A 22,844-nucleotide genomic window follows, 5' to 3' on the forward strand; every position below is an offset into this window, starting at 1 on the left:
TCCCTCTCTTTGTTACCATCTGACCACACTTATCGAGTCCGAATGACATTGCGAATGACATCATTTTGAAGCTCCCTCACGATGAGGACTGTTCCTTCTTGGGTTAGCCACTCTACATGAGTCCCATTCATCAGCAGCTGGTTCATTTGTGCTGCTAGGAACTCATGGAGTGCAGTTAGCTTCTTTAGTGAGTAGACGTGGATCATGTCAGGGCCTGGTGCTTTCCAGCTCTTCATGCCTGATGCTCTTTGTTGGATGTCTGTTATTCTGATGGTTACTGAGTCTCATTCTGAGAGATTGTCATGGTCTGCTCTTAGATCCACTGAGCCATTGAGCACTGATGTTATGTGATGCTTCCTTCTCCCATATGTTCACCTAGTACTGTTCAGTCTCAGCCCTGGGTGGATCCATTCTCATGTTATTGCTAAAGTCACCTCCTTTGTATTGATAATCCTCATTGTAGCACGTGATGGCAACATGAACAGTCGCCACTTCCTTCCACTGTACAAAAGTGAAGCCGAAATATCCCGGACACAAGCACTACCATCTTGTGCTGGTGACGTCATTTGGAGCCATAGTTTCACCCCCTTTGTGTAGCATCACTTAACTCATTAAAACCAAACTTGAAACACTTGTACATACATCAGCACGATAACAGCTACCGATAATGACAGAAACCATGTTTGGGAAAAAATTATTTGATGTGTATTTTTACTTTTTAATTTGGTCAAAGTTCCCTCTGTTAACATGGAGGGGGAGGGGTTTATGATCTTTACTGAAGTGTGACATAGGGGTCAACCAGGTTGTTTAGGCTTCACTTTTAAGGAGTTGTCATATTGCCCATCTTTATTGTACTGTGATCGGTTGGCAAGAAATTGGCTATTTACATATTTAGCAGGCACAGAACAGCATTGATGTGAAGATGTGTTTCTGGCAGATGAATAAAGTCCAGTATCTCGATATTCATCTGCTTCACTATGTTCACCAATGAGTTGATAACTTTGGCTGTCTGCTATTTGGTGCTGAGTATAGGTTGATTTGTCACCTGACCTTTCATTTAAACTTTTAAATTAATTTTACAGTGCAGAAAAAATCAGTACCTGTAATTACTTTAGGACCCCCCAGAATTTCAAGACACAAGACCCCAGTGAGAGCCCCTATATTTTAATAGGCCTGGACAATTGCACCACTAGCTACTCTGTCATTTTTACTGTAGTCTGAATGTGCAAAGTCACGGATTGTGTTTTAACTTTTTATGAAGCAACTTGCCACTAAGACAGCAATGTTCTTCTTGTTTGTCTCCTTTGTTATCTTGACTGCAACAGACAGGGGTGACTGGTGATCCTGAAGCTACCGCGCCAAGTTAGATGTCTTTGACACAATGGCAGCTGCTGTTTCATTAGTGGATTTCACTCTGGTTGTTGTTTGGGGCATATACATCGATAATATCAACTTCTCTCCTTCAGTCAGTGCAGTCCCCATATTGACTCACGCTAACTCACAGGTAGCAATAAATTCTTCTGCAAAAGACAGACTGCGTTCTGATCGCATGGTGCTTGTAAAACGTCTGTTAATTGCTGCATCTCTGTTCTGACACTATTATACCAGCTATGCTCCATCTCAATCTGATCCCTTCATGCTTTTCAGCACATCTCTAAACTGTCAGTAGTGTGTGTGCGTGTGTCCAGAGACCATCTCTGCTAGCCTTCCCTCATCATAGTATTTACAGAAGGAGAAGTCCATAGGCCTAATTGGCATGGTCAGTGATGGAGCATATGCGCTTTCCAGTGGGAGCCCATCTGACGGGACTACTCACTGAAGACTGCCTACATAGTCTCCATATGTGGCAGACAGAAGGGCCTGTACGCACGCTGCCCTTCAACTAATGAAGCCAAGTCACTCCTCAGGCTACACCTCAGCCTTTTAGAGGACATAATCCCGAATCTGGAGCTGGAGCACCATCTCTCGCAGCTTGCACACACACAAATAAACACACGCAAACATATACAAAAACTGTAAGGAGCAACTTGGAATTGTGAAAACATAACTACTCCCTCACCTTCACCTACATCTAGATGGGTACACTGACCCACACACACAGACACACAAACAGAGCAGAGTGACTCAGAGATGCTAAAAACATAATTGTACCATTACCCTCACCTTCACCCCTCTTTCTCTCTCTCACACACACACAAACACACACACACACACACACACACAAACTCACAGCAGAAAATGGTGTTGAGATGTGAGAGGAAAGAGAAATAGGGAGGGGGAGTGGGTCAAAAAGAAAGCGAGGGAATACAGAGAAAGAGAGAAGCTTCGTGGTGCGAGTGTGAATTCAGCCTCCAGCTGGGTTGCTAAATGGACTTGGTCAGTCATTAGCATGCAAAGGTCTAGTCCGGACATTTAAGGTTATTCATTCCCCAGGCTAATCCTCCCCATGCTGAAAACACCCACCTACTTCCTGAATGGCTTTTAATCAATGCCTTTTTACTACTTGTTATTGTCCTGGTGGTTATTTTCCACAACAGCACTCCAAAACCCTGCCAGCCGGAGTGCACCACACGTTTTGAGTGTTTTGGGGGCTGCAGATGTTGGTGCATACTTAATGAGCTTGATCACAGGAGCCCCAACCTCGCAATGTAATTCCACTACCCAAGGTGCATCTGTTCTGCTTGTACTCACAGGAACCCCATGCTGGTGGAACTGTTTCACAAAGTCACACAAGTCATACAGTGACTCGGCTGCTGCCTCAATACCAGGCAGTGGAGGTATCAAAAGGCCAAGGGGAAACCGTTGGATATTGGCCTTGCACAGTGTGGCACATGACTTACAGGCAACAAATATGAATTGTACAGAGTTATTTTACTCTATGCAACAGGACATTTCTTCATCGCCTGCCATGTACATACAGCCATTTCCCATGATAGCAAAGTTGGAGATAATGTATTGCTTGTACCATAACAAGCAATACATTGTGTGAATAGATGTTTCTCCATTTGCAGCATCTTTTCTTCACCCACGACATATCACCTGACCACTGTGCTGCGGTTTACCCACAAAGTTTAAGTGTCATCACAAAACTGTCAAAATCACCACAAAATATCCCTGAGGACTTTCAGTGTTATCAACATGAAACATAACTCATGCGCAAGAGAAACAAGAACACTGCACAACTGTTAAATAGGACTATATCAAACTGGAACTGCAGCATTTCTGTGAAGATTTTTTTGCCTCTTCTGCTTCTTTTTCTTCTTTATCCATTGCAAATACACCTCCAGTCACAAAGTAAATAGATTGTGAGTTTCCGTGCTGCTTTACGTCTTTTGTGCTTAGAGCGAAATGTGATGTTTCTGCCTCTGTTTTTCCCTGAAGACTTTGGCTGACCCACTTTCCCTCATCCAATGCACCTTGGGGGTGGTAACAGAATTAGGAATATTTACAGTGGGGAGTTAAGGATCAATCTGATATGATTAAGTAACGAGTTTGAAACAATTAGAGGGGATCATGTTAAGTGATTTGTAGTATGCGTGGATGTAGATCTCTGTTGCTGGCATGATATTTCAAAACACTAATGCCTCACATTATACAGCAATTCATGTGACAAAATTAAAACTAATCACGTACCTAATACACAGTGTAGTGACAGATAAATGTGATATAGTTTGCTATTGCATTGTAACAAAGTCAGGTGCAATTTTATATGATGGGAGGGGTAAGCTGGCCATACTAAATTACAGTATAGGTTGTCTACATTTTTGTAAATGCATTTAATGTTTTACAGGGACATTACAGGTACTGATTTTTTTTTTTCAAGTTTAAAAGTCAAAATGACCAGGTCCACATAAACCTGAGGATAATTAAGCATGCTCCAAAATGCACCCACCCTAAAGAGGGCAAATAGAAGAGGAACACTAACACTGGCACCAAGTAAAAAAATGCATGCCATTTTGCTTATAATTAACAGTTGACTCTCTCTGTGTCACACAAATGCATGGTGGGTGGTTACATAGCGTAAGATCAAAGATAATAGTGAGTCCACTTGGATTAATACACACATCGTCTGCCTTTCCAACCAAGTATTACATTTTTTTTTAATTAATTAAATATTTTCAGTTTTGCAACTTTCTTCAAACTAACACACTATATTCGGTTCTGGCTCCCACTGCCAGATCAGGTTCCAGTTACATCCTGCAAACATAAATGTAAAAATGTATAAAGCAATTTCCCATTTTGTCTAACAGTGATATAGACAACATGGAGGATTTTTTTTTTTTCAAAGACCAAACATTGCTTCAGCCGTAATGGATACAAGGGCCATTCAAGAATTTCTATTTGTTGTACTTGACTCTGGGATATGGCTTAAATTGTTGAACAGATATTTGATCAATGGGTCTGTGTATTGATTACAATGCTTGTCTTGTTCTGCAGGTGATTTTGATGCTGACCAAACTATTTGACTTCAATCTCAACAGTGTGACTGAGAGTTCATTATGGAGGTAAGCTTTAACACACTACACGAGCTCATGACATTTCTAGCAAAGCCTCGAGCAATCAGTCTGACACAATAAATTGGCCAGAAGGGACTGTTGAGCTTAGTTCTATATATTTCAGATCTTTTTAATCTTGTGGCTTGAATCGCTCCCAGCACTGCTCTTAGAAATAAAGAATACCAATATTCACAAGGATCTTATAATGTGAATTAATGAAACATTCAAAGCTTGAAAAAAAGTACATATATATATAAAATCTCTCAAATGACAAGCCTGAATAGCAGCACTAGAAAACCCTCACATGAAAGTCACTAATCAGTGCCACAGAAACCGGCAGCTTTATCCAACAAATTACGTTGCCCAGCCTTGAACACAGCGTAGCCTAGCTCGGAGGGTCAGCCTTATATCTGAATTAATTTTGATGTTACTTTGGTAGATACCATTTAGGAAAGTGTGTGGTTGCAGTAGTTTCTTAAAGAAAGAAAATCATAACCAAGAAGATCTGCAAAAGTAATCATCATTTACATTTACATCATTATTACTGCCTGCAAAATGCCGTATACATATTCTCTTACAAGGAAAATAAACTTGACTCTGAGAGGAACAAGGATCAATGAATGCTTATTACACGAACAAAAAAAAAGACTGATCATCCTTATGGTGTTTAATCTCATTATATTTCTATATTTTAAACTGAAACAATACTTAAATGCATTGTGGCCCTCAGAGCTCAGAACACTGCAAGTGAAGAAAACACATGCAAATGCAATAAACACAAGGAATTCAAGAAAACATCAATTTGACAACATGTGCACAGCATCTAGGATGTACATTGAAAAAGCACAAATGTGCTGAATGTGTTACAGAAAATGCAACCAATGAAAACACAATCAATAAAAATATGTCTAAAAGCAGAAGTAAATACATGCAAAAATAATCAAGCAACCCTGTGTTGTACAAACAATCATCCCTTGAAACACAATTTCATCCTCATTTATAGCTCAAACATTTCAAGACCCATGATGGCCTCATTTTTGTTGTGTTGTATTCAATGCTGATCAGTTTTGCAAGTATTAGTCAAACCAGCAGAATTGGTTTTAAATTCTTGTGGAGAGCCCAAAGTTGGAAATAATACCAGCAAGTCATACAGAACTATGGGGGAAGGGGGGACACACTGCAAAACAATGCACAGGACCTCTAGATGATTTCAAGTTTATGTAATGGCACAGTCACGAACACATGGAGTCTTGGCTTTGGGTGTTTCAATTAGTATAAGCATCGTGTAGCTTCATTGAAGTGTTTGAAAGAAGCTAATAGTTGTGCTGCATATGTGGTCCTGAGTGTGGAAGACTTTTTCATTTTTTTTTCTTAATTTCTTTTAAATAGAATAATACAGAGATAAACTCAAGACTGGTAGAGGATAATACCAGTGGACACCGTGGGTTACCCTGGCTAATCATATTTTGTCTAAATGTGGAAACAAACAGTCTGAATACCCAGTTCAATACATGTCTCATTGACAGTAGAGCCAAAGAAACATGGGGCGCTCACTTTACTTTCCACTCACTACTTTCTAGTGAATCTGGCTTTCACCAACCTCTTTATTGTTACTGTTGTATAGATGGATAAAATAGTTATAGGAATATAAAATGTAAAAACTGTCAAATAGTTGCACCTGTGCACTGAGGTTTATACTTTAATACTTGTCAGCTTAATTTTCTACATGAAAATTTGGGCCTGTGGATTACTTTGCTAGTTTGAACATTTAATTCCCTGCTTCCAAGGTTACTGTTTAAGCTGTAAGACAGAAAAAGAATGAAAATCAGGTGTATGTGCTTTACCCTGACAGGTTTTGACATATTTTATATTTTGCACCTAATGCTGAAAGGAAAAGAGTAAAATGAGGGTTAGCAAAATAGAGATTTTGCAACATTGACAACAACATGACAACATTAGAATTTACTGGAGTTGTCTTTGCGATCAACTGATGGATACAAGCATAATACTCACCCTTCTTTAGCTCTTCCTTGATCTTTTTTCTGTTTAGCTGCTAAATGTGCCACCATTTGCTTTAACCTTTAGTACTGAACAGTTAGCAGTAAGTGTGTTCCTCATAGTGACAGAGATGACAATGATGAGAGCAAATCAAACAGTATATTTTTGTTCCTTGACAGCAAAACAATTACCTAAGGGCCCAAGAAAAGTTCTCAGAGCTGACAGTTGATGAGTTGCTTTGTGTTATTTCATTATTTTGGTTGTCCTGTCATCTTGTATAGCTCGTACAACTAACTGTAGCCCCATCTTGCTGTAAGATGAGGGACAGAATTCTCAGTGTTATAGTATGAAACTCCCTTCAAACCCACACCCTCAAAGCCAGCAAGATAAAACTTATTAATTAGTGTGCTTTAATATGGGCGGCACGGTGGTGCAGTGGTTAGCACTGTCGCCTCATAGCAAGAGGGTTCCAGGTTTGAATCCCGGTCTGGGCCCTTCTATGTGGAGTTTGCAAGTTCTCCCTGTGCCTGCGTGGGTACCTTCCTGTGTTTAAGCTAGATCGCACACCTTCACATCTGTACCAAACATGTGAGGGTGATATCAAACTCAGTGTATTTCAGTGTATGTCAAACTATTTCTTTAAGAAGAAACCTTTTTTTTGACACCTTTGAAATCCTTTAGACTAATTAGGCTAATATGATTGGAACTTAGTTCAAAATAGAATTTATTGAAATAGAATAAAAAAAAAAAAAACGTAGCGAGAGAAATTTAAAAGTGCAAATTAAATAAAATCTAACACTGAATTAAAATATCAGTCCTATGAGGTGTAGAAGAAAACGTTTCTTTGCCTTTCTCAACTGACCAAATATTTTCACTGTAGCTGTTTTGAAGCTTGACAAAGTTCATATATGAGTTTTTAAAATATAAATGGTAAATTTTGGGGATACTGGTTTATTTGACGTCTCTCTGGGACAGGGTTTTGGTACTGGGACAAAATAAGGGAGAGTAGTAAAAATGTATTTGGACTTGCTGCTACCAGCTGCCTTACCCGTCATATCCAATATACCAACTTCATTCATCTTGGTTACTATAAAAACAGAACCTTTAGCAAAACCTGGACTTCATCATCAGCATCATTAAAATGTTTGTCAAGACTGTATTATAACACTCAGTCTATCCACTCTTAGATTTTGGAACACATTCATATAATCTTAGTCACTCTGTCTTAAACCAGACTTGAAGAACCTTTTAGGGAACTTCTGTTGTGTATTTTCATATGGTCCTGACAGATTAACTTGAATATTTATTGTTTGCAGATTCCATATTCTTCTGTCTTGAAGAAAAAAGGCATCTGATTCTCAGAGCAAAAAATGCAGTTTTCCTCAGAGGCTGCCTAAAGGCTTAAGCTCTCACCCAGAGATATGGTAAATGTACCGTTATATGTCTGCTCTTTCCTCATAGATGCCTATGTGAGGCTGTTGCTCTGTGTCTCTGATGATGGTACCACATTAACCTTGTAATAGTGTATCCATACTTACAAAATCAGAGATTCTTGTAATGAAAGGATAATTAAAGGTGCATGTGGAAAAAGTAGACAGATTGGCAGAAATACAGATGAATGAACAGAAGATATACAATCAGAGAGAGTGAAGAGGATAATGACAGTGCAGAACATTAGTGGGCAATTTACAGCCAGGAAGACAGAGCAGCAAAGCAACAGATAACTGCATTTAAGATAGCCAAATGGTCTGCCAGAAATCCAGCACTCCTCAGGGAGAATTTCCAAGCTAAACGAGGCATCAGTGCCTGTTGTGGCCCCAAATAGCAGCATGAGGTAATAGTTTGACACTTTTATACCTAGAAACCACGTGGCATAATGTGTGCACGCACAAGTCTGTCAACCTGCCTGTCATTGCTTTGTGCCACAGCAAAGCATCACACACTTTGGTACAACTCGTTTTATTTACAGGATTACAGTCCACAATGTAATTTACATTTATTATTAATTGTATATATATTGCTGTTTCAAGCTTTGAAAATGTAAGGATTTGTTCCTTTTCTTTGTCATTTATGAGAGTAAATTAAGAGTCTTTGGGTTTTGAACCATTGGTAGGAGAAAGGAATCAATCTGAAGAAGTCACTGGACAATGGGAAACTGATGAGAATTTTTCACAAATTTTTTCCACATTTCAACATTTTAATTGATTCATAGTGCAAGTAGATGAATCAGTAATAAAAACATTTATTATTTGTAGCTCCAATAGGTACTGATAAAGTTCTGGTTGGTTTTAATCACCCACATAGAGCCTTCCTGTCCTGGGCTATGAACAAATCTATCCTTCCGATTATTTTAAGAAGTACAGTCATTTCTTAGCTTTCTTTACCAGGGTGGAGATGTTGACATGACAGGTTCTCCGTGATGCTGATTCCCAGAAACCTAAACCTGTTCACCTGCTTCACCTCAGCTCCACTGATGCAGGGTCTTTGTCAGATCTTTCATAAAGTCAACAATCAACTCTAGACTAATGTCAAGCATATCTATTGCACAGCTGTAATTTCAGTAATTAATCTGTTCAGAAATGTTCCTTGTGAAGTGTTAAACTAATTGCTTTTTATGCAGGCCAGTTTGAACTTCTGTGTCAGATTTACACTGTATGATCTGAATGTTTCCAGGTAACAGGTCACTTAATTAAACTAATAATTTGCACAGTATTACTTTGAACCAAAAGGCAACATTTGGAACATATTTGAGGACAGCTGTCAGCATTATAATATGGTATGTACCAATGTTGACTTTGAGCTGTCAGGACTTGAAGGTATCACACTGACAGTAGCCTATACTTCATCACCCCATTGTTATTACTAGCACTGCTATACGATTGAAGTCATTGTGTCTGTGTTTCCTTATTATTACACTTTTTTTTTATTTTTATATTGCATTGCTACATAAATTTCAGTCTAATATTATCCATCTCTCTTTTGTTGGTATTGTTAAAAAACAGAATATTACCTGGTTGATATTTTAGTAATTACAGGGCATTACCTAATGCTTTATTAATCTGTCTAATGCCGCTTTATTAATAAACTGTCACCCAAGTTAAAAATGTGCAATCCTGAGAAAAATCTGTCTCTCACATCTAATTTGATGTGACATGCTGGCTACCAAAGCACTGCAAGCACTATCAATTTAATAATTACAATTTGGTGAAGAGTTAGCACGAAATCATTCTGTAACCACCAAACAATGCACTAAATAACTTTTGATAATAAAGAAACTTGTGGGTTAATTTGATGGTTATCCTAAAAGAATAAATGATTTATGGATGCTTATCCTGAATGGAGAGGCTGATGTGTTTAACAAATGTCTCTTCCGACTGAATGGATTCGTGACAGTGAGCAGAATTAGTGTGTAGCTTGTCGTGGACATTGGGACGCACTTTTCTGCCGCAGTCTTCACTCCTGTGTTTTTAAGTACACTCAAGTGCAGTGTAGCTTTAAGAGTGGGAAGTTTGCCACCAAAGCTGAAGGGCAGGAATATGATGGAAAGCAAGTGCGGATATGGAGAGAGGGAGAGGGAAGGCTATGATTTAGTTTGTTACTCAGAAGATATACTGTCTGAGTGTTCTGAGGGTTTCATAAATTCATCCTGGAACAGCTGCCGTTTGTCCAGTGTGTCAAGCCGTTGGTGTTTTTAGCGCTCTAATGCAGTGAGTGACCTCATGTTAACTATCCCGAGATGCATGCCGCTCTCATCCTCCAAACCATGATTAATCGAACCCCCTACGGAAAATGTAAAAGCCGTGTATTAGCTGAATATCAATGTACAGCAGACTCTGGAAATTATCACGGAAAGTCTCTTTTTGGTAAGTGTTCATAGACGTAATTCTAATCTGTTTCAGAGAAAATAAAAAGTGGAGTTGAATCAAGGAGGTTTTAGGCTTTTGAATGTGTGTATGTGCGTGAAAAACTGTTTGAAGATGTAATAGGGAATAGCTCAGTCATCCTCCTAACATATCCAGAATCCATTTTCCTCAGTGAGCCATATGACTGTAATGAGAATGGTCATTCTTGTGTCCTCGTACAATGTTTCACTCACTCCCCTCCTTGTTAAATTCAACTTGTGGACAGTCTGAAGCACTGCTCACCTGCCACCCCTGTGGAGCCACAACATTCTCACAATGGATCACACAGACCTGTGTTTTCCACCCACACATAACTGCTGAAGAGCCTTTCAAAAGCTACTAACAAAGCGAAGAAGTTTCACTCAGAGTCATCGTCCTTGAGCAAATCATTTTTCATTTACCATAACTTTTCATCTTCCTGGGATCTGCTGGGGTTGGGCCGTTTTATTGATTCATGTTGAAAGTTGCAGTGACATTAAAGTAAGTCATTGGCCCCTAAATCAAGGGGTTCTGTGACAGGGACTTCTGAGGAGCCGATCAATAGCCTGATGATGTCATTGTCCCATGGACCTGGGTGTTGATGGTTTCTGATGAATGATGCCGGACTCAGCCAGGAGAGTTTGCCTGCTGGCAATGGATTTGCCCACCCCATATTAAGTCTCTAAAGGCTAACAAATGAGAGAAAATTGCCAATATTCCATGAATATTTCTGTATTTTCATGGCTGTTTGTAAATATAAAGTGTGAATCTCTCAGAAAATTTAGACCACTTTAAGCAACAACTTCAATCTGAGTTCAAAAGCTGCACACAAAGAAGGTGCCGAAAAAGAACATCAGTCGATTTGAGTGATTGCCTAATTTGAAGTCAGACAAGGTATTCTGCGGTGTCTTTGCTGCATTTTTCAGATTAGCATGCTTTTTCTCTCTTTTCGTGTGAAATTAGAGCAGCTCCTTGACTGAGCCTCAGACTGGTCAAAATTTATTAGAGCCGACAGCTCAGATAAGTCATTCAAACTTTTTGAGACAGTCTGAGATGCAAAATTTTAACTCAAATTTTGCATTCGTGTTTTGACGAACACTTAAAATATTTCGACCCTCATTCAAAGTTTCTCTTTATTTACCTGTTTAAAGCTAGCCTATCACTCTTTTCTATGAAAATGAAGTTTAAGAAATTATGAATTTATGGAATCAGAAGAGTGTAATAAAAAGACCATAAGAATTTTATTTTTGCATATAAATTACTTTTATTTTTTCAGTACATTCAGTTCCGAACATTTTAAATTTATTTTTATATTACGTCATTCATTTACTTTTATCCATCTATGATTTGCTATTCCTTCAAGGGGAAAACAAAAGTAATAAAGGGGGATAAGAAAAAACTACTGAGAAACTGGACAAAATATGTTGGACAGAACTGAATATTCCTGCCCCAAGGTGACTGCTGCTTCTTGTATAACACAAAAGAATATAGAATTGTGGGCAGTAGTTGTGTTAACATAGATGAAAGCTGGAAAGTTTGTACTTATGTTCAAAAAAAGAAAGAGTCTCAAATGTTATCATATATTTCAAACATGAAATTCTTATGTGTTTATATATGTATATATATATATATATATATATATATATATATATATATATATATAGAGAGAGAGAGAGAGAGAGAGAGAGATATTAATGAGATTATTGAGTAGACTGTTATCAAATCATTTCATAGTGCTTTGGAACAAAAGTATGCTATTTCATGTAACCTAAATGTAGAAACACATTTTTTACATTAGATTCAAATACTTTTGTACTGCATTAAACTATACCCATTGGACCATCAACTCTAGGCTGATGAAACTGGTCAGTTTAATGATATTTTAATTTTTCTGCCCTTATTGCCTTCTTGTTCATGTAGTTCTCCAATGTACTTAAAGCTTTAGAATTGCAGATCCCTGTAGGATGCACTGTTGTTTTTAAATTGTTTACATATCTGTATGAATGGCACAGAACTGCCTGTACAGCCTATTTATTGTATCTGGCAGGGATTGGAATTTAATTCTGGTGGTATATATTTTGTACAGTGTTGCTGAATAACTTCACAACAAAAATTGAAAATTGAAGCACGTTCATATTCTGAAAGCATTTTGTTAGACTTATATGAAAGTATTTAGATTTTAGTGTTATTTATGTGATAGGGTAAAGGTTTGCGATGTTGCAAGTAAATTAAAGAATTTAAAGCTTCTGTTTGTATTGTACCCCACTGATAATAGACATTTGACAGAAAGCAACTTTCTTTAACCTGTTCTCATTTTTAATCTTTTTCACTTGGTACTAACAGGTAAATATTTAATGTTCTGTGATAGCTCAGGTTTCAGGATTTGTTGTTTGGGCCCATTATAAATACAACAGCTCAGGTCAGCACACAGTGACCATAATGAAGTGGCCCTTGTTCTCCCTCTGGGGTTCATGATGCAAAAGGGACTTAATTATGTCAGCGCGCTTTCCCCTCTCACACTGAATTAACGAGGGGGCTTTTAATTGCAACAAGTAATTCATCAAGTGTTCATCAAACCTTTCTGATTAAATTTCAGGTCAACTGACTACGGAGCAACGTACCAGAAGCTGAATGACAAAGTAGGAGCAAAGACAATACTGAGTTATTTGTACGTGAGCCCTAACAACAAGAGAAAGGTATTGTTATTCTTCTGTTACTTCCTTTGAACTCGATGATTGTCTTGATTGTGTGAAATGCTTGTGTTTCTTCTCCGTTGTCGGTCTGATACACACTGTGCAAAGTCAAATACAAGCAGACATACTGAAGTCTGACTCATCACTCACTGTTTGATGTCTCTCTCTCTCTCTGTCACTTTCTACAACATCAGTAAGATGTCAGTAAGATAGTTAATTTATCAACATGTGGAATCCATATAGGCAGTTAGCCGGCAGCAACGAAAAATTCTCTTAAATTTTTAAGATGAAGTTCTTGACTATAGTTTAGTTTTTCCTTTTTGTCTTTCCAGAACTAAATCAATTATAAGCTAGATGAAAGGGGTAAAAGAAAAGGATCGGCTCATATTTGTAGCCGTTCCTTCAGGTGGTGCCCCTTCATTTTACTGGATTTAGGTCAATTTATAATTAGACCCATCTGTCTCTGTTCGCTTCACAGTTTCACCTTTCTCCCTTTACACAGCTCTAATCAGGAAGGACTGTTTTTTGCTAAGATAATTGATGTCTAATAATAAAGATGAAATTCAGCCACACCTCAGTTCAGAAACTCAGCTACCCCTGATCCAGTTAGATGGTGTGTCAGTGAATGGGACGTCCCTGAGGTCAGCTGAAGGCATTGAGTCAGCCAATAAGATAGACAGCACATAAACAGAGAGAGGGCAGGACTGTACAGATAAATATGTATTTTACAATATGACACAGCCACCTATAAATGGCTAGAGAGAAAAACACACCTACAAGGCTTTACTGCTGTCCTATTTCTCAATGTAATATGTCAAACCCCCAGTAGTATGTTATAGGATCTTCATCACTTTCTTGGGTGGCACAGTGGTGCAGTGGTTAGCACTGTCACCTCATAGCAAGAGGGTTCCAGGTTCAGTCCGGTCTGGGCCCTTCTATGTGGAGTTTGCATGTTCTCCCTGTGCCTGCGTGGGTTTTCTCCGGGTTCTCCGGCTTCCTCCCACAATACCAAAAACATGCACATTAGGTTAATTGGCTATTCTAGATTGCCCCCAGGTGTGAGTTTGTGCATAAGTGGTTGTCTGTCTTTGTGTGTCAGCCCTGCAACTGACTGGCGACCAGTCCAGGGTGAACACCGCCTCTCGCCTGTAGTCAGCTGGGATAGGCTCCACCCCCCGCGACCCTGACAGATAAGCGGTATAGAAAATAGATGGATGGATAGATTACTTTCTTCCATGTGTCTGGCGTGTGCAACAGGCATCAGACAGCAGGAGTCAAATGGCATGATGCAGTCCACACAGTCTGTTTGTTGCCCTTTACACTGCAAGTTGAGGTAGAATGTCATCATCATAGACCATAATATACTCATCACTTCTCATTTCTCATAGTGATTGAAACAATGAGACTGAGACAATGAGACTAGAAATAGGACAATGAAATTTTATCCAGAAGGTCCAATTTCAGTTAAGATCAATTGGCTTGTAGATGTATCATAATATATAATACTTTTACAGTCTTAACCAATACTTGTGTGTTTCACTATGAGATTTTTAAACATACAAATCTGCATGTCCTACATGTTATTGTCAAAGAAGAAAAAATATTAGTGTCCTAAGAATCAACTATAAATAGATCTCCTTGTCAAAATTCAAATGAACCTGGGAAGTGATGGTTTAAATATAGTGTTTAAGAGTCCATTTTTGGAGTTGGATGAGGATACAAATGCAAGGTCTCCATGCAGGCTTAAAGAAATTAGAGGTAGCATATCATCAAATGGTGTCAACTGACTTTTCTGTGCTCAGGCCCATTTGGATAAACATACATTTTGGTCCCATTACAGCTGTAGCCCATTAGGGATTTGGACATTTGTACTTTTTTTAATAGTCTTTTGTCCCTGTCCACTTTGGGCTCATGTAAAATGGTCACAATCTTTTCAAGACCCAAAAGAACCTCTTTTTTGCTTTGTTGCATTCATCTGGGTTTTATTGCAGCTGCAGAGGGTAGTGACAGTAGTTATTCTTTAATGTTTCAGTAAAAAGTCCAGTCCAGAAAGATCTAGTAAGAAGCCCTTGCCTCTTGATCATCAGGGGCTGCACCAAAACCTCACTTATTTTAACTCCTTTGTAGCTTTTACATTGATATTATTTGACATTTATGAAGGTTCAGTGTGCATTGTTTACAGCTTTCCTTGTTCTTGTATCCGTCCATTAGTTAAACTCACTAAACCTCTGGAGGGTTCTTTATGATCTAACATCTAACATGCCATCGAATAGCACGCACTGAACTGAAGTCAGAGAGAAGCAGACTAAGGTAAAAATTTCCTTTTTCACTACCTTTTGTTGCCACTTGGATTAACAGTGCATGTTCTGTTGGACCATGGCAAAGCCACTGAAAAGATTTTGAGACTTTTCTAATGAGGCAGCACTGCAGAGGAGACAATGGAAAAGCACAATAGTGTTTGAGTGCAGGAAAGCAGCTAGCTCAACAAAACTGGGCCTCAGTTTGAACACAAAGAACAGTGAGCAGACATAGAACTGCAAATGACTTGACAGGTTGTTAATATCTTTTCACACACACAGGGATGCAGAGACACACTTTCTCACATGCACAAATGCACACCATCAGACTCTCAGATATGACACGCATACATGCAGTGTCTGTTTGTCTGCTATCCTGTCACCCTCACTTACATTCACACACAGGGACGTATTCTAATTATCTCACACATGTTCACATAACATCTCCGAGTCTTATTTCTCTCACAGTATCCCCATGTTGCCGAAGCATGACCTTTGTAATGCCCTAGAAAATATAAACAAGACTAAAAGTCTATAGCTACACTATCCCATGAGGTATAATAATTCCATGTCAGTGAAAGATTTATTGGATGGATAAAATAGAGACACAGCTTTACTTTTCTCAGGTCCTTATCACAGATCTGGTGAAAAATCAGTGGCATCAGAGTGCCAGAAAAGGAAAGGTTTAAAGTTTCTGGCATTGCTTTATTGGATTTTGACTGAATATAACCACCTTACATAGTCTTCAGTTAAAGTCAAATTCATCTTCAAGGATTCAAGGAGCTTTATTGTCATTTCACACACGTAGAACATGAGTGGAACGAAATTAGTTTCCCCGGTCCCAGTATAAGCCCTAATTGCCTAACAAATAAATATAAATATAAACAATGCTATGTAATATAAAAACAGTAGAATATAAAAAAATACAGTAGGTGATGTAAACATCAGTGTAAACAGTATAAGTAGTGCAAATGACTGACAGGGTAGTGCAAAAGACAGTAGTGCAATGAGAGAACATGAGAACATGATCTTAATCACCAGTTTCCAGCTTGTAAAAAGATGTTTCATCAACAGTTTGTAACTATGACTTTGAAAGTGTATCTGAAAGCTCAATATAACACATCATGCAGAAGTACTCGAAGATTCCTCCAGTAAGTCAGACTTCATTGTTGAAGTTGAGTGAACCCAAACTGCGTTAAATGTCAATGGAAAATATTTTTTTAAACCCTCACATAACCACCTCTGCAGTCACTCATGAATGCTCACAAGTCCTAAAGAAGAGAATCTTTCACCACCTCTGAATGTATCCAATATGACATCAGCACAGTTTTAACAACTAAAATGCTTGCTGATGACAGGAATGTAATTTTTACCAAGACTGCATACTCTTTATCCCTGTTGTCCAGCTGGCTGCCACTGGTCCCAGAGTCTGTTTCCAGTCTTTGTCAGGTGTCCAGTTGTGAACAGGCTGCAGAGACCAATTAAGATGAGCCTCCTGACTGTGGTGAACTGTGATCCAAGGTGGTGCTCCAGGCAAACAGTTGTAGTGAGCAGCAGTTACTCTGGTGATATGCAGAACCCTATATTTTTGGAGCTACCTTCTAATTTAGACAATATATTAAGGTACCCCCTAAAACAGCAGGCCTATGTTACTGTGACATTCTGTATATTAGCATACTGTTAATGTATTGTATTGAGTGGCAAAGAGTAGAGAAAAAGAGATAAGGCTGACAGGTAGGACTGTAAGAAAATATAGAGGTACTTGAGTATTATATTTTTAATATTGTATTGACAAAAGTTTTAATTAATAATTTACTTGCAAAGATTGGTTCATTTTGTGCGGTGTTTGAATTACCGATAGCCTTCAGCCTTTCGACTTTTCCACCCTAACTCAACAATGTCACCAGGGCAGGAAGAAGTAAACACATATATCTAGTATAAATACAAAGAAGACATCTCTAAGAAACAATATGTGGCACAGTATTGCAATATATCACAATATACTGAATTGTAACCTGTGTATTATGATACAAATTGAGTTGTCTGATTCTTGCCAAAACACAGCCCTGTCGACTAAAGATACATAGATAGATAGATAATAATAATACTAATAATATATGTACACATAGAAATATTACATATATGTATATATATATATATATATATATATATATATTTAGTCTGTGCAAGGTGTGCAAACATACATAACTGCAATATGTAATATGTACACATGAATAGATACATGTATATGTACACACAAGATATGATATTATATATATATATGTATATAATATATATATATATATAAGAATATATAGTATAGTATAGGTATAATATATCCATAATAAATTAAGACTAAACATGTGTGACAAATGCATGGGATGCATGTGTGATGGGATTCAGAGTGCAAAAGGTGACAGGTAGATTTAGTCCAGGTGTGTAGTCGTGGCTCTGACAGAGGTAGATGAGTTGTAAAGTCTGATTGCAGTAGGCAGGAATGATTTCCTGTATCGTTCCTTAGAGCAGCGTGGTTGAATGAGTCTGTTGCTGAAGCTGCTCTTTAGCTTGTCCAATGATCGGACACACAGTTCTGTAATCTCACAAACTGAGGTCTGCCCGCCAGATAGTCATCGACCCAAGTGATGAGGGGAGCACTGACCTGCATGTTCTCCAGTTTGGCCTTCGGCAGTCTGGGCTGAATGGTGTTCCCTTTGTACCCTCTTGAGTTCTGTTCGGTCCCCTGATCTAAAGTCCTTCTTCTTCTCCTTGAGGAGGGCCTTCAGGTCGCTTGTTACCCATGGTTTGTTGTTTGGGTAGCAGCGGACCTCTTTAGTGGGGATGGTGTTGTCAATGCAGAACCCAGTGTACTCAAAGACACTGTCAGTCAGACCATCAATGTTTCCTTACTGTCCTCACTGTGACTAGTTGCTGCTGAACCACAGGCTTGTATAATGGTGAGAGCAGGACTAGGTTGTGGTCTGACCTGCCCAGTAGTGGCAGGGCACTGCCAGTGGAACTGACAAAAGCATTTAGCTCACGTGGACAGCAATGTGGGCCCTGAATCGTAGCTTTAGACTGACAGACAGATAGATGGATATTATAATATTGTCACCCGCGGTGCTACTGTGGCTAAAATTGTCTAGGGTGTAAACATGGATGGAGGAACTTTCTCACTCTCAAATACCCACACCCACTATTATTTAAATCCAAGCACATACACATGCATGCCAGTGAGGGAGGGTAGCAGAGAGCGCAGGTTTGTCTTCAGTCTGGCTGTCACCCCTGGCATGGTGCCATGTGACCGCTGCTGGTGGCAGACAAAAGCTCCTCTCTTCACCCAGTAGTGGAAGTAAATCAGGCCTCTGTGGCTGCAGGGGATAGAGTAAAGCACTGGAGGATGCAGAGGTGGGGGGGGGACAACTGCTCAGAAAGAAAAAGAGAGAAAGTGAGCAAGAGACATGAGGGGGAGTGACAGCAAATATACTGGCAGAGAACATGTGAGTGTGGAAGAGTGGAGAGGGGAGGAAAAGAAAAAAAACGAATGACTAAGTAAAAAAATAGGATGGCCCAGGGGTCACCCATGGAGAATTCAGACTGACAACACAGCAATTACATCAATTTTCATATTGTGGCTTCATACTGAGCCCATACATGAGAGAGCACATCTCAGGCACACATTAGGGGAAATGATTTTGGGTTTTAGCCTGAGATTTTGTGTGAGAGCACATTATTACAGTAAATGGCTCGGGATGGTGAGTGCTGGTTAAAAAAAATAAAAGAACCCTCACAGATTGCAGTCTCATACAAATGGGTAATGCCTCTAATGGTTTCAAAACAAAGAGGAATTTTCTCAGAGGAAGCATATGAGTGACAGTTGGGTTCAGTCTCTGCCACTTTACCTGAGCTGTCTTTAAAGAATACATAACTGCTTTTTTCTCATGAATGCATGTATTGACTAAAACAACAATCGCTAGGCTCAACTGTTTTTATGGTAAAGGCCTCAGTTGTGTTTGTGTGTATTTGTGTGTGTGTGTGTGTGTGTCAGCCTGCCTGCTTGTTGATGTGTGTGGATGCATGCGTTTGCATGCATAGCGTTCAAAAACAATTACAGCCTTGTGTGGTTCAGACAGGCAGATGGGTGGAATATGAATTCACCTCAGATGAGACCTCTCCCACTGTGGAGCCTCAAAGACTTTTGTTTATTGTCTCACTTTTGGATACAAGCTCAGACTTAAAAGCAAACTTTAATATTTCATATCCTGAAACTGTCCTCAAAATGGCAATGACAAAAAAGCAGAAAGACAAACAGAATCCACAAGCTATCAGAGAAAATGGAAATTGTCCACAGACTAACAGTATGATGCAAAGACTTGGAATGTCATACATAAATACTCAACATTATGTAATATTGATGCCTTTTTCTGAAGTAGTTATGAGTGTCACCTTAAGGGAATGTTAGGCTCCCTATATATTCATGAAGTGAGAGTGCAGCCGCACAACCTGATGATGGTATCACCAAAACAACTCTCTTCTCACTTCATGCTTCTTTAATTGAAATTCTGTCAGATTTAAAACATTTCCCTTTGCTTTGACATATTCTTTTATTACAGCATTTATACAAATGCACAAAATAATGTCAACTTGATAATTAAATTACAGATACTCAGGGCCAAAAAGTCTAACAGTTTAGGACAAGATGGCAATTAGCCACCTTAGTCATAGACAAGCTGGAAATAGTTTCATTTAGTGATGTTTAGTTCAGCTACATCTGGCCTGCCACTTCGGCCCTCAGAATATTAACAAATCCAGAAAATGTGCACTTTTGATGTTACTAAGAAGCCCAGTTCCTCCTCATCAGTAATCATCAGTTAGCTTGCCAACCCCCTGGCAGTGAGCCAGTAATTGTATAATTCATAGTTCAACAGCTCTACGGAATGAGATTATTTTCAAACTCCCTCTTCTCTACTCCATGGACCCATCAGCAACCCACTTAGCTCCCAGTCTGACCATTTCATGGAGCTGACAGCAGAACACTGTCCGGACTACAACTGCAAAGTTGTTGAAGAATCACTTAGCTTGTCTACTAGATACAAGAGACGTCACTTGGGTTTATTTTTGTGTGCTTACTGTTGTATTGAATCTCAAACTAGTGCTTTTGTTAGCTTCCTGAGATTCTGAGGTGGAGTTTTTTGTTGAGATAAGTACTCATTCATTAGATTATTCATTCAGTTTTAGATTGAGCGTTGACTGTCTCCTTGGTGAAGCTCTGTGAGCATTTTCTAGTTAAGAGTTGAAGTCTATGTGCAATACTGCTATGAAGAGAATCGGTCATTACTCCCGCTTTGCTTTTTCACACTGATGTCTAACTGAAACACTGTCTTTACAAAGACATCGATTAAGCTCTGTTACTTGTTACAGTGCCGGATTAAACAAGAATGCCCCTGCATTCTGTGTTTGTATGTTTTTTGTTTTTCGCAAGAACAATTGGGTAACATTCCTGTATTGAACCGGGTGTGCAGAAGAGACTTTTGTTGTACTTTGAGTAGTAATCTTTAAAATTTCCCTCCTGGTTGATTTGGCAACACCCGTAGATTTGACTTTCTGTGAGTGCTGAAGGGGAACAGAGAGACCTTCTTTGTTGCAGCAGAGAATTTTCAAATTTCTTAGATTTTATAATCAGTTTAGTCCAGTCCAGATTCTTTGTTCTGAAGAATAATTATATGGCAATGAAAGGAAAATGAATGTCACATTTCAGGCTTCACAACAGCATTTCTAAACCATGAGAAAAATAACTTAGAAGATTTCTCCTACTGAAGACAACAAAGTAAGAGTTGCAGCTTGTTTATAGAGAATAAATATTTAAAAGGATGGAAAGCAATAGAAAATACTTACTTTCTACATTAAATATGAAATAAACTTAGCACTAAAATTAATGCTACAGTGAAATTATGGAGCTGTTCCTGATGAAACAGGTCAAATGTCATTAAGACACACCAGAGAAACCCGGAGCTATACCACCTGGTACAAGAACAGCACTCTTATATCAACACATCCTTTAAGTGCACATTGGGATGAAGCAGGAAAGAAGAAGGTGAGCATTTTTTTCTTTCTTTCTTCTTTTTTTTTTGGCCACTGGCTTTTTAAGGACACAATGCTTGCCAATTGAATTACTGCAAATCAGCCATGCTTTGTCAGCTGGAACGTGGTGCACACAGTAGTGGCAACGCAATCGAGGGCAAGCTAACGGATGATGGTTTCGTTTGAGGTGGTGGGGGGATTGGTGGTGCTGGGAGGGGGACACAACATCTGTCAGCCCTAAGGCACAATCTCCAAATGGCTGCGACGAGTGGAGAGGCGAGTGCCCCTGAGCCTGTGAGAAGACACAGTGGCAGAGGAGGGGAGACAGGCTGAAAACAAACACAGATGGATGGAGAGATGGAGCAAGATGGAGACAGGTTGACAGAGTGTGAGACACAGAGATAGAAGAAGGAGAGAGAAGTGGAGTTGTAAAGATGGGATGGGTAAATCTAGGTGAGCTCTGGTATTCCATCAATATTGTTTTACTTGCTTTTAAGGGACATTGGCCATTTCCACAGCAGGGGAGTGAAACCTTTACATTTTAATGCAGCTGACGCTGCCAGATTAAGGGACCTGAATTCCCCTACAAACAAATTAAATCTTGGTAAATGTGCACCAAATGGCATATGCTATTGTGTTATTTATTAATGATCACTGTGAAGAATTCATCATGTCAGTAGCTCAAGACAGATCAAGATGTCTACAGTGGAGATGCTACTGGTTAATTATCTAAACTTATCTTGTTTGTCTTGTCTTTGTTCATTTATACATAATGAATCTGTAGCTCTGTGTTTTCGCACACAGCCTACAACTTATGTTCAACCATAAGGGGCAGCTAGCTCGCTAGCAGAAATGGAAATCCAATTATACTGAAAGGCGGAAGCTGACATGTTACTGTTTGTCAGATCTGGCAGGGGTCTGGGTGAGCTAAAATGTCAGGCAGTGTTCAATTAGACCGGGCTTAAATGCCTCAGATCAAGAGACAGGAGTTGCACTTAATAAGACGGATCAAACCGTTGAAAGCACCTGGTCGATGCTGTGGATGAGGAAGTGGGGAAAAGAGAAGTAATAATTATGAATTTCATGTCCGGCACTTGCCGCCACGTAGCTTGATGCAGTTTGACATCTGCTGTCTGTTGCGAATATTCATGAAAAAAATGTAGCAAGAGTGTTCTGAGTCGCAACGTGCTGTCAATACAGACAGTTTGCAAAGTTAACATGGTTCCACAGGGATACACAGAGGCCTGTCTTGTACTTGAAGGGTACACTTAACACATTAGTGCTGCCAGTCTTTCCTTGCTGTAAGTCTACTGGCATCAGCTTTGTGATTGTGAATAATTTTATTTAGAGGCAGCTGTTCAAGTGCATAGTTATGTTCAGGTGTATGTACATGTGAGCACT

General features: G+C 39.1%; 1 protein-coding gene across 6 annotated transcripts in view; it reads left to right on the top strand.

Moving 5' to 3' along the window:
• LOC124065741 (VPS10 domain-containing receptor SorCS1) overlaps positions 1 to 22,844 on the top strand; it is a 151,624-nt gene that overhangs the window by 60,299 nt on the left and 68,481 nt on the right. For all 6 annotated transcript variants that reach the window (XR_006844490.1, XR_006844491.1, XM_046401440.1 and 3 more), the window contains exons 2-3: positions 4,438 to 4,505; positions 12,972 to 13,071. Coding sequence is in view for 4 of the 6 variants with exons in the window: in XM_046401440.1 (XP_046257396.1) it covers positions 4,438 to 4,505; positions 12,972 to 13,071 (168 nt within the window). In the remaining 2 variants the exon portion in view is untranslated. The remainder of the gene's footprint in view (positions 1 to 4,437; positions 4,506 to 12,971; positions 13,072 to 22,844) is intronic.

The sequence above is a fragment of the Scatophagus argus genome, chromosome 2, assembly GCF_020382885.2.
Source record: "Scatophagus argus isolate fScaArg1 chromosome 2, fScaArg1.pri, whole genome shotgun sequence".
Classification (NCBI taxonomy): Eukaryota; Metazoa; Chordata; class Actinopteri; family Scatophagidae; genus Scatophagus; species Scatophagus argus.